The sequence below is a fragment of the Montipora capricornis genome, chromosome 13 (assembly GCF_036669925.1).
Source record: "Montipora capricornis isolate CH-2021 chromosome 13, ASM3666992v2, whole genome shotgun sequence".
Classification (NCBI taxonomy): Eukaryota; Metazoa; Cnidaria; class Anthozoa; order Scleractinia; family Acroporidae; genus Montipora; species Montipora capricornis.
In genome coordinates, this window is record NC_090895.1 from 24377374 (window position 1) to 24392373 (window position 15000).

General features: G+C 41.4%; 6 protein-coding genes across 6 annotated transcripts in view; 2 read left to right on the forward strand and 4 right to left on the reverse strand.

Annotated features, from left to right (window-relative positions):
- LOC138030726 (uncharacterized) overlaps window positions 1-4085 on the forward strand; it is a 5169-nt gene extending 1084 nt beyond the window's left edge. The window contains exons 3-5 of the mRNA XM_068878604.1: window positions 318-537; window positions 841-924; window positions 4048-4085. Coding sequence (XP_068734705.1) covers window positions 318-537; window positions 841-924; window positions 4048-4085 — 342 coding nt within the window. The remainder of the gene's footprint in view (window positions 1-317; window positions 538-840; window positions 925-4047) is intronic.
- Window positions 4086-4982: 897 nt separating this feature from the next.
- Window positions 4983-5801, reverse strand: LOC138030727 (uncharacterized). Its single transcript, XM_068878605.1, has one exon. The coding sequence runs from the start codon at window positions 5799-5801 to the stop codon at window positions 4983-4985; it is 819 nt and encodes a 272-aa protein (XP_068734706.1).
- Window positions 5802-5902: 101 nt separating this feature from the next.
- Window positions 5903-7359, reverse strand: LOC138030729 (uncharacterized). Its single transcript, XM_068878606.1, has 2 exons — window positions 6513-7359; window positions 5903-6339 (listed from the first exon to the last, which is right to left on the reverse strand). Exons 1-2 carry the CDS (start codon window positions 7357-7359, stop codon window positions 5903-5905), a joined length of 1284 nt encoding a protein of 427 aa, XP_068734707.1.
- Window positions 7360-7698: 339 nt separating this feature from the next.
- Window positions 7699-8718, reverse strand: LOC138030730 (uncharacterized). Its single transcript, XM_068878607.1, has one exon. It carries the CDS (start codon window positions 8716-8718, stop codon window positions 7699-7701), a length of 1020 nt encoding a protein of 339 aa, XP_068734708.1.
- A 596-nt stretch (window positions 8719-9314) lies between these two features.
- Window positions 9315-10268, reverse strand: LOC138030731 (uncharacterized). The gene has a single exon (XM_068878608.1). The coding sequence runs from the start codon at window positions 10266-10268 to the stop codon at window positions 9315-9317; it is 954 nt and encodes a 317-aa protein (XP_068734709.1).
- Window positions 10269-12971: 2703 nt separating this feature from the next.
- Window positions 12972-15000, forward strand: part of LOC138030732 (limbic system-associated membrane protein-like) — a 22369-nt gene continuing 20340 nt past the window's right edge. Inside the window, exons 1-2 of the mRNA XM_068878610.1 lie at window positions 12972-13598; window positions 14578-14832. Coding sequence (XP_068734711.1) covers window positions 13250-13598; window positions 14578-14832 — 604 coding nt within the window. The 5' untranslated portion in view covers window positions 12972-13249. The remainder of the gene's footprint in view (window positions 13599-14577; window positions 14833-15000) is intronic.

A 15000-nucleotide genomic window follows, 5' to 3' on the forward strand; every position in this document is an offset into this window, starting at 1 on the left:
TTTCAAAATCTGAATAAAAAAAGGAAATGATTTTTTGATCATAGTACCACTTTAAGCCTTTGTCGAAAGAGCCACAGCCAAAGAAGCTGTGTTGTATAAATTACTCTACTATTGAGAACTTATAAACTTGATTCAACAAAAAATTAACATTTAACTAGTCAACCCAATGTAAATAATGTCCAAGTATGAGCTTTCCTCATCATCGTTAAATGCAACATTTGGAGGTTGTTGGGAGATTTTTTGTTCAGGGAGAATTAAAAAATCATAACATGACTGGTGTATTTTTTTTTCCTTTTTTTTCTTGCACATTACTATAGTCCAGAGACTTAATTGTTGATGTGACTGATGCCCATTGTATAGCTGCAGCCATTAAGTACTTTGAACTTCAAAGTCCAGATGATGTCCCAAAGCAGAATTTACCACCACCCCAGAATGCAAATGCCAAAGTGAAAAAAGAATGGGTGTACCAGAGTGCTATGGCCATCTTGGACAGCTACGTAATGGCAGACATTGGTAAAGTTCACAGCAGTGTGGAAGGTAAAATTTTAAAGAAGGAGATTTGTATACAAATTATGAATAAATCATCCATGATTATGTAAAACAGAATGACCTGGGATGAGCTATTGTCATTACCAATAATGATTTAATAGCTTTTACTTTTAACATATTAATATTTTCATAATGATGTGATTTACTTGAGACAAGAAAGTTTAAATAACATTGCATGCACAAAATTATCCTGGTCATTATGCCATAAATTTCATAAACATGTTTTAAAATGCATTAAAAAGCAAAATGTCCATGTAAAATTGTACAATGTAAGTCCATTTGTTTTTTCAGCAAGTTACAATGATCAAAACCCTAGAAGAAGACAGTCAAGACAACAAACCACAGATGATGATTCTGGTGACAATGCTTCTTCTGGTAAGCAAACACTTATCAGTCTGTACACAAACCATAAATGAATGAATAATTATTGATCATTTTACCTCTAATCTATTCAGTATAATAAAATGACCCAAAGGGTGCAGCCTTTGACAAAATCTTTAAATGTAGTATTGAAAATAATTTTTAATTGAAAAAATCACTGCGACTAACTAAACTCAGTTTAAATTGCCTGTAGGGGTTCAGCCAAACAGTACCTTTCTGCCTTGGCTGTCGTCAGCGGGCCAGACAGATGAGGCAGCAACAACCTCAGAGGATGACACCTCAGAAGAAATGGAGGATTATGTGCAGAATTATGCATGCTCATTAATGTTTTTCGGCATGCTTATCAAATATTACGAAGATGCCATAAAGGAAGGTGATGCCAATCGTGAAGAAAAGTTTTGGAAAATAGGCATGCTTATTTTCAAAGCGAGGGTCAACAGGCAATCCAACAGAGTTAAGTATGCCTTTGAGTCATTCAAGTACCTGGCACTAGTCAAGGCAGTCTTGCCTCCACAACTGGCTTTGTAGTTGAAATGGGGACGATTTGTAAATTCAAAGGGAGGAGCAAATAACATGGAGTGCGACCGGCGGCTGGAGAGTGAAGTGCGTAGTGTTAAAGATAAAATGGATGCAATGGGTAAAAATCTGACCCCAGTAAGTGCTCAGCGTATTGCACGTTCATCCAACAACACAACTGCAATGCTGAAACACTTTGATCAGCATTGCGAGGTTCACCCTCAAGTGTTAAGCCACAGTAAAATGAGCCGAGAATTGGATCTTCAAATAATGGTGAATGATCTTCTCTGTCAAGATGTCTTTGCTTTCATTCCTGGAAGGAGGCATTCCGCCTTTCCTTCCCATAACAGATCACCAGTGCAAGACCTCTCTGCTAGTGCTCTGCTCAACTGGATGAAAACACTAGTAAGAAAGTTTGCACGTGGCAACCTGGCATGTCTTGCTAATGAAGACTGAAATCTTTAAACTGTTGATAACTGAACATTGAAAGTATAACAACTGAATGCAAAAGTGATGCTTGAAAAGTAAAATGTAATAACAACGTTGGAGTAATTTCTCTTTGAAATGTAGGACACCTGCGACACCTAGCTGGTCTTAAATCTATAATACATGGTGTCATTTACGTTTCACCAATATCATGTTTCATGTTTCATCAATATCAATTATTGTGTAGACAAATTAGCAGATTCAAGCTCACATGTAACTATTTTAGTCTTGGCAGGTCTTTAAGTGTCTTGAAGCCATTCAAATAAAGTACCAAATAAATATGAACCTAATAACAAAATTTCTAGTCTTTGTAGAATGGTAGTTTGGCAAAGGTTAATCGAGCCTTGTATTTTTCAGTTGCTGGATTAAAGATAACACATAAAAAGCCTGTTTCTCCTCCCAGAGGTCTACTTTGTCCATGATATCTTTTGCTGTGTTAACAACATCACAAACTTTAAGAATCTGTTCGATAACCTCATCGGAAAATCCTGTTGAAAGGTCATTTCCAACTAAAAGAACATCCGGACTCAGTGAATCTTTGTAATCATATAGCTTTTCTTTTAGTGTCTTTTTACAAATAAAACAATTAGGAATATTAAAAGCAGACTCTGGCTCTGCCTCTTCAGTTTCACTGCCCGTAGGTGTTTCCAGGTTTTGCACTTTCTCAACACAATCTTCACATTTGCACAGAGGCAAGCAAATATCACAACATTTATGTTTTGTTAAAACAGAGCACTCATCCTTTGCTTTTGCAATGCCATCAAAATGTTTAAGAATACAAAATCGCCTGCAAAGTTCTGTATTCTCGCAATATTCTTTCATTGCCTCAAGTTCTTTTAATTCATTCTGATTTGTGGCAGCTTTAGTTATTTTTGCTTTCCTTACACCAAATTCTTTAGCAGAGTAAAATAGAATGGCCTGAGATGCTTGATTGTCTCTACCTGCCCTACCACTCTCTTGTACATAACTTGATAAGGATGCTGGTGCCCGAAAATGAATCACTTTACGAACATCAGGACAATTGACACCCATGCCAAAAGCAACCGAGGCTATGATTATTCGCAGACACCCAGCTCTGTCTGTGAATGACTTGAGAATTGCCTTTTTACAAGACTCACTTGTTACTTTTACATAAATGTCAACGAGTCTCTCCTTTGTATCTTGATGGAACATCTGTTTACCTAACTCTTTCGAAGTATTCATACACCTCGCAGCAATCTCGGTGACTAAAGCAGAAAACTATACTTCGCTCTGCAGAAATGCCATTTTCTTTCAGGTCCTGAATTATGAGCTGGAAACAATTTGTGAATGCCATCTCCATCTTTTCATAGTCATTGTCTTGGTACTTTTCAAGTTTTGAAACAGAATAAAAAATATTCATTCTGTTGTTTGAGCCTTTTACCAGGGTAAAATCATCCATTAAAAGTTTTTTAACTATATATGCCAGGCTTGTTTCAGTTATAGTAGCTGTCAGTGCCATGAGAGGTAACTTTGGTAACAACAAAGCTCTTACTTCACCCAAGTTGTCATAAGCACTTCTGAAATCTTTGCCCCTGACAGATAATTGAGCAGAAAAAAGGACACTTCTTAGTTTTATACAATTTTATAAATGTAGAATGCTTTTTTAACCATGAAAATAAACGCAAAGTAACTTAATAAAACTAAATAAGGGGACAACCAAAAAAATACACAGTCCAAAAATTTAACACAATTATGTAATTTAATTTAAATACTAACCACTCTTCGATACAATGTGCTTCGTCTATGGCAACACAATGAATGCGCTCCTTTGCGCTTTGCAGTGTTCTCTTCACAACAACACACTCGAACGACTCTGGAGAAAGGATAATAACTTGGATATCACCACTTTGAATTCGGCTGATATCTGCTTCGGACACGTTTGGAGTAAGTTTCAAACTTGACAAACCAAGTTGAGCAAGAGAAAGTCTTTGGTCGTCCATGAGTGCGCTTAATGGAGATATCAAAAGTAACATACTCGCAGACTAGCGGGCATAGTGAATAGATGAGACTTTTCCCATACCCAGTCGGTAAATTTACAACAACGTCTTTTCCTTTTACGTATTCACTTAGAGCTTGCATTTGCTCTTTTTTTAGGAAAAAATTCAAGTTGCATGACAAAGCTGCAGAACTAACCGCGTCTACAAAGACAGGATCGTATTCCGAAAAGATTCTCCTGTACTTTTCACCCGATACCTTCGAAGCTTCCGCCATATTGCCAAGCTAGGTGAACACACGCGCAGTAGCCGTTAGCTAGAAAACTGACTAACCGACCCTCTCTCCCCGGCGTTGCGTGACAGGAGAGGGGGTCCAGAACTGGACTAGTTTTTACCCTAAAAAGGTCACCTAGAATTTTCGGGAGACCTTTTTTTTCTGGCTGAAATTTTCGAAAAGGTAAGCTTTGATCCCTATAATTTTCGAAACACTAGATTTTCAGCTAGGGAATCCGAACAGGGGATAAAAATATGCCTATATCTACCGTTTAAATACTAAAATTCATTTAACAATGCTATGTTTAGCGGTTTTGAACTTTGCCGCTGGCTTGTGTTTTCAGAAGTTTGCTTAAAGCACCTAAAGGTAATGTTAGTTCCACACAAATTGAACCCTGATTAAAGCACTTATTCCTGATACTGCTTCCTATACTTGCACCAAAGATGTCACTTTAAGTATACAGTGGACGTGTCCTTATACTTGTACTTGTACGTTGAAGAACTGCTTGCTCTTGCAGAAAAACAACAACTAAAAATGGCGCCTAGCTCTCCCATGTGCTCTCCGGTCACATGACTATCACGTGACCGGAAGTGCGAACCAAAACGCAAATATGCAAATAAAATAAACTGACGACGGTCGGTAATTACACCGGCCCCTAAATGAGAATGCACCGACAGCAATCTCATTTACAAACATAAGCTACCGACTACCACTAAACACAACGTTATAAAGGAATAATCAGAATCAGTGTTCATGACTATCAAAGCCAATGTTCATATTAACGTTCATAAAATCATCTCCTTGCACTGCTGCAAAATCACTTAAACTGGTCCTACTCTATCGGCCACTCCATCCATCTCCAGAAAACATAACTTGGTAACTGGGCGTGTAAGTATGGTGGTACTGGCTGCGGTCACAGGTTCTCTTCTGTACCGTCGTTTGGCACATGTCGCTACTGTTGCACTTGTCTTCACCTTCGCTGCCCGCACCCACCCATCGCGGCTCACAATAACTTCCACGACTCTTCCAAGCAGCCACTTCCCTCTGGAAAAGGTTTCGTCTGCTACAAGCACCAAGTCACCAATTTGTAAATTCCTTTTTGGCTCAGTCCACTTCTTCCTTTCCAACAGAGTGGGCAGGTACTCTCTCGTCCACCTACGCCAGAACAAATTGGCAAGATACTGCGCTTGCTTCCAAGCACGTCTGCAGGTGAGGTCGTCCTTGTCGAAGACCCCTGGAGGTACACTTGGGCATGGGTGCAGATGCAACAAATGATTAGGGGTTAATGGTTGCTCGTCGAAAGGACTGTCGCTATTTCTTGAGAGGGTTCTGGAATTGAGAATATTCGTCACCTCTGCCAAAACGGTTGAGAGGACCTCATCGGAGACTACCTGCTCCCTCAACATCGCTCGCAAGATCTGGCGCACAGAACGTATCATCCGCTCCCAGATGCTGCCCATGTGGCTCGCCGCTGGTGGATTGAAAATCCATTCTATCATCTTCTGTCCACAAAAACTGTTGATCTTCTGCTGATTCCATCCCTCTATGGCTTCCTTTAAAGTAAAGTTTGTACCTCGATCACTTCTTATCTGCTCAGGACAACCGCGGATACTGATGAATCGTCTGAGTGCATTTATCATTGAGACAGTGTCCAAGGATTAGGCCACATCTATATGGACCGCTCGCATTGTCAAACACGTAAATAGGCAACCATACCTTTTAACATGGGATCTGCCCTGCTTTACTTCAATTGGCCCGAATAATCGACACCAACAAATGTGAAGGATGGTTTGTCAGGGATTAGCCTCTCTTCAGGTAAATTTGCCATAAACTGCTCTCCCGGGCGTGTGTTTCTTCGCTGACAGTCTTTACATCTCCTTAACACTTGTCGCACTGCTGACCTTCCTTTGACCACCCAGAATGTTTCTCTTAAAGAAGACAAAACACATTCTTCACCCATGTGACCCAAACTCTCATGATACTGCTTGATAATCAGATCCGTCACATGATGCTTGTAGGGAAGGATAATGGGGTGTTTCTTCTCATAAGGAACCGGGGCATGTGTTAGTCGGCCAAGAACCCTCAGCAAACCATTCTCTAAGCGTGGGTTGAGCTGATGCAACGCCGTTCCTGCCTTTCGAAGGACCTTTTTAACACAACCGTCTACATCGGAACTTCCTACTGATGAGAGAACCTCAATAACTTGAGGGAAAGACACTTGCTGTACTTCCTTGAGGATTTCCTTCTCGGCCTCCTGCTACGCTCTGCTACGTTCAAGTGGCCATATTTCACGAATGGCACTTCGCCGCTCTGGATTTGGGATTCACTTGAAACTAAAGCGCTCCTCTTACTCAGCTGAACTTTCAGTGAAAGGTACGCCTTGTACCGCACTAACCAGGCTACAGCCCTTTTCAACCTCCACCAAGACGAGTAGCGTGCTATTAAGGGCTCCACGAATTTACTTTGAACAACAACGGTGTAAATCTGAGTCTCCCTCCTGACTTCAGGGTCGTCATCTTTCAATGCTGGAATTTCAACCATCCTTGAACAGAGGCTCTCATTTCCCCAAAGAAACTCCGGACCTATCAACCAACGATCATTTTTTAACATGTCATCCAATTTAAGTCCCTTTGAGCCATCATCTTCAGGATTATTATCTCTGTTTACATAATGCCACTCGGAGTGGGAAGATCCATTATGTATCACCGTCAAACGATTGGATTCGAACGTGTGGAATCCTTTTGATTCGTTGTTGATACACTTCAACACTGACATTGAATCGGTCCAGTAGAACACTTTCTGGAAGTTCATATCCAATTCTTGACGGCTAATCTTAGAGAGTTTCACGGAGATGACTACGGCTGTCAATTCCAACCTTGGAATTGAAATCTCGCGCACTGGGGCTAACCTTGCCTTTGCCATTACGAATGCACAATGAATTTGACTGTTCTCGTCCTTCGCACGGAGGTATGCAACCGATGCGTATCCTGGACGAGATGCGTCTGAGAAAAGGTGTAACTGTACTTCTCTTACTTCGCCAAACTCTCTGGGTCTGAAGCAACGATCTACTTGCACTTCCTGTAACTTGGGAAGATCATCCAGCCATCGCCTCCACTGGATTTTCTCAGCCTCCCCAATGAGATTATCCCAACCAATGTTTTTTCTACTAAGGGCTTGCAACAACAGTTTTGCTTTCATGATGTATGGTGCGATGAAACCCAGGGGATCAGAGAGAGAATAAACAGCTGACACTATTCCTCTGCGTGTCATTGGCCGCTGATTAGCAATTTGAAGGATCTTCTCCAAGACCTCCCACACAAATTTGTCGTCCTCTGTGTTCCATTTGAGACCTAGAGCGGATTCGGTCGGCAATTTCTCTAAATCCAAGTTTGCAAATGACTTAGCCCTTTCAGATTCTGGAATCGCTGCTAGCACATCTCTGTCATTGCTATACCACTTTGTCAAATGGAAACCACCTCTTGTTAGTAGCTCCTGGAGTTGACTCACCAGCACAACTGCCTTCTCGGTAGTGTTTGTTCACTTCATCATGTCGTTCACATACATGTTACGCTTCACCGTTTCCATTGTCTGTTCCTCAAACCCTTCTCCATGTAACTCGGCAGTTTTTTTCAAACAGAAATTAGCAATACTCGGGGAAGATGTGGCACCAAATAGAAGCTTCACCATTCTATACTCTTCCAACTCTCGAGACAAGTCTCCATTGGGCCACCACAAAAATCTAAGTGCATCACAGTCCTTAGGTTCCACCAGCACCTGATGGAACATCGCTTCAATGTCAGCTACCACTCCAATGGGCTCTTGTCTAAACCGACTAAGGACACTCACTAATTGATTTGTTTGATCAGGTCCTTGTAAAAGTTGTTGATTCAGTGACCTCCCTCCGTACTTGGCAGCACAATCATAAACGACCGTCACTTTGCCGGGCTTTAAAGGGTGAGTTACGGGATTATGAGGTAGGTACCACACCGGTCTGTCCTTTATCTCTAACTCTTCATCGGGGACCTTTTCAGCGTGGGCACTTTCAATGTAATCAGCCATTGTTGTCTTGTATTTCTCCAACAAGGCTTCGTCTTTCAGGAGTCGTTTCTTTAGAAGCAAACCTCTTCGCTCTGCAACTACCCTGTTGTTAGGTAAAAATGGTGGCTCATGTCGCCAAGGCAGGGCAACCTGAAAGTGTCCATCTACCATCTTAAGAGTTCTCTCCATTATTTCTAGGGCCCTCTTGTCTTTCAACGATGCACAAACTCGCGTCTCGACTTCACAGTTTTGAAAATCTGTTCTCCACAGTCGCTCTAACTGTTGACTAAGTTCATCGTCCAGAGCTTGACGATCAATTTCATCTATCTGTAAACGATGCTTGGGTTCATTGGCATTACATTCTAGTTCAAAGACACAGTTCATTTTTGCAACATTTTCTTCATAAGCATCTTCAGTGTTTAGCCCTGTGGACAACACAACACTCTTCTTGTGGTCCTTATAAAGAACATAATCTTCAAAATCTAAACCACCTGCGCACACAACAGAGCTATCTTCCATACGTAGGTAGTTGACTGAGCGTTCGGCGGTACAGCTTTATCCACCAACAGGACCTATCACCGTCCATCCCAGGCTGTACCTAATTGCTACTGGTTCTCCTTTGCCACCAGCCCGGCATTCTAACGGCAAGAACAAGCTTGGGTTGTCTTTAAGACCAACAATTAACATGACGCTTGTTATGTCCAACTGTCGTAACTCAATATCACGCAAATGAGGCCAATTTTCAAGGTCCTCCTTCTTGGCTATACAGCTCTCAGTTATAGGCATATGCTTGACTGTCCTGACGCTTAAAAGCTCCACTGTCACTGATTCATCCATTGACATCACCAAAAGATTTACTTGTTGACTTTCCACTCTGGTTGAGCCCGTCATCCCTGCTAAAGTGAAGTCCAGCTAGGACCTTGACTGGAACAACACTAAGACAGACTCGCTCGCCGGCCCCAGTTGCAGCAGTTACGGCAGCACTTTCACTAGTTACTCCACTGGTTTCACTGTTGGTGTTCACCCTTGTTCCTTCCTGATTAAGCTGGTTTGTACTAACACTTGGCGGGGTTGAATCCGCTGGAGAGGGGTGTAGCAGTGTGTTGTGTTCCTTCTTACATCCATCCACTTGACATTTGAACTGAGTTTTGGGGGCAGTTTCTTGCAAAATGACTGCTCTGGAGACACTTGATACAAAGGCTTTGTTCATGTACTACTTTCCATCTGTCTTGATGAGATTGCTTCTTAAACCTATCACACCTCCACAATCCATGCTGACCACGACAAACGGTACAAGCAGGCATTGTTTGGTTCTGTCCCCCATTTCCCTGTCGACCTCGGACACCTCCAAATAGTGACATGAGTCTTCGAGGATTTCGACCTCGTTGGTCTCTGCGATTCACATTCTCCCTTTCCTTCGAAGGAGCAGCGTTAAGATCCTCTCCAAACTCATTATTAACAAGCGCAGCTCTGTCCTTTAAGTGTTTAAGGAAGTCTGCAAACTTAGGTTTCGCTCCAAATGAAATAATCCTTCCTGCACATTCTGTCCACTTGACCCTCATAAACTGTGGCAGCTTCTTGTTCAGTTCGCTTAACGTATTCGTGTGATACAAATCACTGACGTATTCAGGCCTCATGCCTGACAGTGTTCTATTGGCAACATCTAAATGGCGGGCAAATTCAAGTAAACTTGCTCCATCGGCATGCTTCAAGGGAGGTAGGTCTTCCAACTTCTTGATATGTGCTTTGGCTATGATGTGAGGTAGCCCAAAGTTTTCGCGTAAGGTACTCTTTGCTACATATAATACCTCGTCTACCGGTAGATTCACACAACTTTCAATGGCATCCCTTGCCTTGCCATAACAGTGTTGGATTAATAGCTGGAATCTCCTTGAGTTGTCGGGGTTATCTTTCTCCAAGCAGGTTTCAAAGTTGTGCATGAACGAAACATACTTTATGGGGTCTCCATCGAATCTCATGTACTCAATCTTTGGGGCAGAAACAACTTGACGCAGTGCTTGTACTATCTCTGCTCTGCTATCTGGTGTCACCGATACTGGTTCTCGCATATAACATTCTGCTGGAACTGCACCAGGGGTCTGGGACCAGGGTACCTGAGTTGGCCATTGTGAGTACTCTTTGGTGTTAAAGTGGGTTGTTTATGGTGTCTGTACTTGTTGTGATAAATTTAGCACTGATGGATTTAGAGGTGGATTTCTCAATGCTTCAGTGTCCTTTGCGTTATTCAGTTGCTCTGTATGTTTACCTGTTCCAGCTTCATCAACATAAACTGTATGCTCGGTTTTTGAGAACACTGGGTTGGGCACTGTAACGCTTTCTGGCTGAAATGTCTTAGCAGGTAAATTCATGATTCTCTCATTGCAGGCACCTGCTCCAGAGGTGCAAGCTCTTGTACTAGTTGTTCGTGTGGCTCGATCAGCTGCGACTGAGCCACATTCTGTGCCTGATTCCCATAATGTATAAACTCTGCTAAACGCTCCCTATACTGACTCTTCCTGCATTGATTCTCAAACTCTTCATACACATTAAAACTCGCTTTAGCCCGCTCTTCCTCCATCTTAGCCTCCAACATGTCCTTCTCAAATCGAAGCTCACTTAATTTGCGCTGTAACTGTTGTTCCTGCAGCACTTGCTTGGTCTTCAGTTGGGCTAGGGCAAGTTTTTCCCTTTTCTTCGCCACTGCTAATGAAGCTGAACTTGAGCCAGTTTACACGCTTTTCGTACTCTTCCTTGACCTTATTGGATAGGATTTTAAGTCGTTCTCTCGTTTCTTAACACTAGATGTGACTTGGAATTTCCACGTTTTAATTTCATTGTCAAATGTTGCTTTCTTTGACATCTGCTCCTTGTAGTTAGCGTCGGCCCTTTCGACGTCTTCATAACGACTAAGAACATCAAGACATTCAATGCACTCTCCATGGGTGTTCACGAATCTCCTCCAAGCTTCTTCATACGAATATCGCTTTAATTGTAAGTCCTCCAAAGTTCCACAGTTGTCAATTATGCCTTGAATGTTCCCTCGCAGTCTCGTGAGGATTGCAACATAACCTGCACAGGAACGTTTCAATGTATTCGCCTCTCAGCTGTTCTACTTTCAAAATCTGTATTAGATGGTACTTTAACTCGGGAACTTCTTCTTAATTGGGTTCCAAGTCTGCCCTCTGACAGAGTTTCCTGGTCATTTTGTTGTTCAAGTTTGTCAGCAACAGGCGCTGATCGAACAGACGTTTTACTCCACTGTACTATTGGCCACAAAACAAAATAAACTCCAAACACAAACAAGATGGCTATTGTCACATATCTTAGAAATCCACTATTTTCTCTGATAGCAAATAAATAATATAAACGTCCCACACAAATCTCAAAGGTTGTACATGTAAAACAACTCTCGCAAAGCAACGAGCGTGATGCAGTGTCAAATAACACGAAAATCGTACGCATAAACCAATGTTCTCCCCGAGAACAAAACGATCCAAAACGTTCCCACACACTTGAATGAGCAACAAATCCAGACGTAAATAAGAACCAATCCCTGTTAGAATATCTTTCTCCGCGAAGAATCGAACTAGACGTGAGCTTGAATAATCCGTAGATGTGACTCAATTCCAATGAACGCGACAAAGTTCCAAATGCGACAAATCACAACAAATTCTTGTCAAATAAATGTTCTCCCTGAGAACAAATTCCAAACGCAAATGCGACAAATAACAGACAAATCCTTACTTGATGCCGTACTTTCCTTGAAAGCAAATTCCAAATCCGATCAATGAAACTCAAACTCGTCGAAGCTGTGTTCTCCCGGAGAACCAAAACATCAATCGATTCGGCGAGCAGTTCTTCAACTGTTAGTTCCACACAAATTGAACCCTGATTAAAGCATTTATTCCTGAATACTGCTTCCTTTACTTGCACCAAAGATGTCACTTTAAGTATACAGTGGACGTGTCCTTATACTTGTACTTGTACGTTGAAGAACTGCTTGCTCTTGCAGAAAAACAACAACAAAAAGTGGCGCCTAGCTCTCCCATCTGCTCTCCGGTCACATGACTATCATGTGACCGGAAGTGCGAACCAAAACGCAAATATGCAAATAAAATAAACTGACGACGGTCGGTAGTTACAGGTAATTTGTTGGAGTGGATCTTGTTTGAAGTTTGTCCTTTCTTGGTTGCCCGTGCATTGCCTTATTTGCCGAGATTCTTTTTCCAGGCCAAGCTGGCGTGCTTCAATGAAATACATGTACATCAAAATGTGAATGATCTCAGAGAATAAAGTACATCAGTAAAACTCTACTTTGACCGTGAACTGACAAAGTTTCCTGACGGTTTCTAATTTTAGCGTGATTCCTATTCGCTGGCTATTAACAGTTGACTCCGAAATGGCTTTCTTCCTTTTCCATTCGCTCGCTGAGGGTGTGCTTGTTTTCTTTTAAATCTCGTGAGATTCGAGAAAAATTCATTGCCAAACTTCTGAATTGCAAAGTACATTTTGAAAAACCGACATCGTACTCATCGCTTCGTCATTCATGCGATATTGGTTTTTCGCTTGAAATTTACCGTGGAATTCGCTAAGTTGGGCAATGAATTTTTATTTAGAAGAAAGCAAAGAAAATGACTTGCAGTAACCGGAAACACCAAAACGCGGAAAATTCGAAAACCTTTCATTTTCACTAACCCTACAGGCAGTAAGAATAAATAACCAGGGGGCTCCGCCTTTAGGCTTGGCTAAGTCTATATATTATCGGTCAACTTCGTACTTGAGTACAAGTTTTCACTAAAATAGATATTGGCGCTTACTGAGCACCCTCTAAATTGATTTTCACCCACGGATTCGCTTGAAATAATTCACGCTTGGAAGGCTTGAGGACGTGAATACTTCAATACTGGAAATTAAATTAATTCCATTAGGTTGTCGGGTCTTACGTAAGGACTGTTGCAGTTTTAAACAAAATGTGCTGTTGATATATAAGTGAGAGCTCAGTTTTAAGATCTTTAAATGCAATTATTCTGTGAAGCAGTTGGTTAACAAGATGAAAATTGTGCAATCTGCTATAATAGCCTCCGTTACGCATCATTTGTGGTGTGTGATTTTGAGTTCTTGTCTAACAGCAAGCGGAATCGTTGTTTCGCCAAGAAATCAAATAGTTAAGGAAGGGGACGATGCCTTCTTCAACTGCACACAATATGCGACCAATGGCAGCGACATACGTGGACTCAGATACTCGTGGAGCAGGCGTAATGGTGAAGCTGTGCTGTCAAATACAAGTCGATTGAATCTGAAGAATGTTAACAGAACCGATGCAGGGATCTACACTTGCACTGTGACAAATGTATCAGCAAACTGGAGTGATGTGGTTAACGCAACTTTACATGTATCGTGTAAGTACATGAGCCTTTTACAATATTATGCGTGTTTCTACTGGGACCAAAGTAGGCAATAAATGTGACAGAGACGCAAATCAACGTTCAGACTTCCTTGAAGCCTTATCGTGCTTTGATCTGCTTCAAACACTCATTAGGCAGGGATGAAACTAGACTTGAGATTGTACTTCAGCTGCTCTGAAGATACCTTATTTCTTAAGTTACAAAGAAAGGTACTTCCGGCTAAGATAAACCCCGTTCACTTTCAAAGTAGAATTCGGGAATTCTTTAAAACTTTCTTGCGTCTCTTGTATAACCCTGCCTAATATGTTTCTGTTACTCTCATTGTTTAACTCTTCATCAAATGCAAAGGAAGAGAAGGACACGTGAGGCATTGAGAAGACTGAGTGATTGAGCCGGCTTGGTTAGCTTTAGTCGGTGTAAAGAATCGTTCTGTAAGAGAAAAATATGTATAATTAGCTGTTTTTAGAAATTTTACGATATAATGTGCCTGGGGCAAGAGGTTGTTTGTCTTTCACAAATTTAAGATGGAGCAGACAACTTGAAACAGCCTATGCGGAAGTACGTTTTCCAAGTCGCCTAAATCAAGACGCATTAACCATTTTTTGCTCGTCTTATTCTTTTCTCAGACGACCCAAACACAAAAGGATTATAATTTGTGTTTGGTTAAAAACTGAAAAATTTGATTGAGTCAAGAACGCAAAGATATGCGCTCTTGGTTACCTGTGCTCTGTTTCTGAGAAGTGTTTTAAACATCACGAAGTGATTTTATCACTCGCCAGAGAAAACTGGTTTATCATTGTCAATTTTTGTTCTAATTTTCCACGCCGAGCCACCGTGCCTTTCGATTCGTTACGCGTTTCGGTTTCCTCCATCATTTGATATCATAAATCTCAAAATAGAGGTACCCTGGATTCATAAAACGCCTAATTATAAATTTTGTTTTGTTTTGTTGTGCCCTTCTACACGCGTTTAGATCCCCCAGCGATTTCCTATTGGACAATGAATCTCACCGTGAACGAATCTTCCAGAACAAGCCTGTTCTGCAATGCTACTGGTTATCCACCCCCAAAGATTCAATGGAATCTGACCGACGGTTCAAGTGTTGCTATCTCAAACAATTTACCCTTACACATTTTGAAGATTTCAAGAAGTCAACATGGACGATATTCTTGCCAGGCGCACAACGATGCTGGATCCAGTATTAGATTCGGATATTTGAACGTGCAATGTAAGTGTTTATAATCGGAAAAAGTATTATAATTAAGTAAAGTACGATCTTCTGGGTGAGTGTAGTCCTGAGAAGGACTGTTTGAGATGACATTGACTGACGTTTCGACAACCTGAGCGGAAGTCATCTTCAGAGTCAAATGATTTGCGTAACGTCAGTAGATACTAT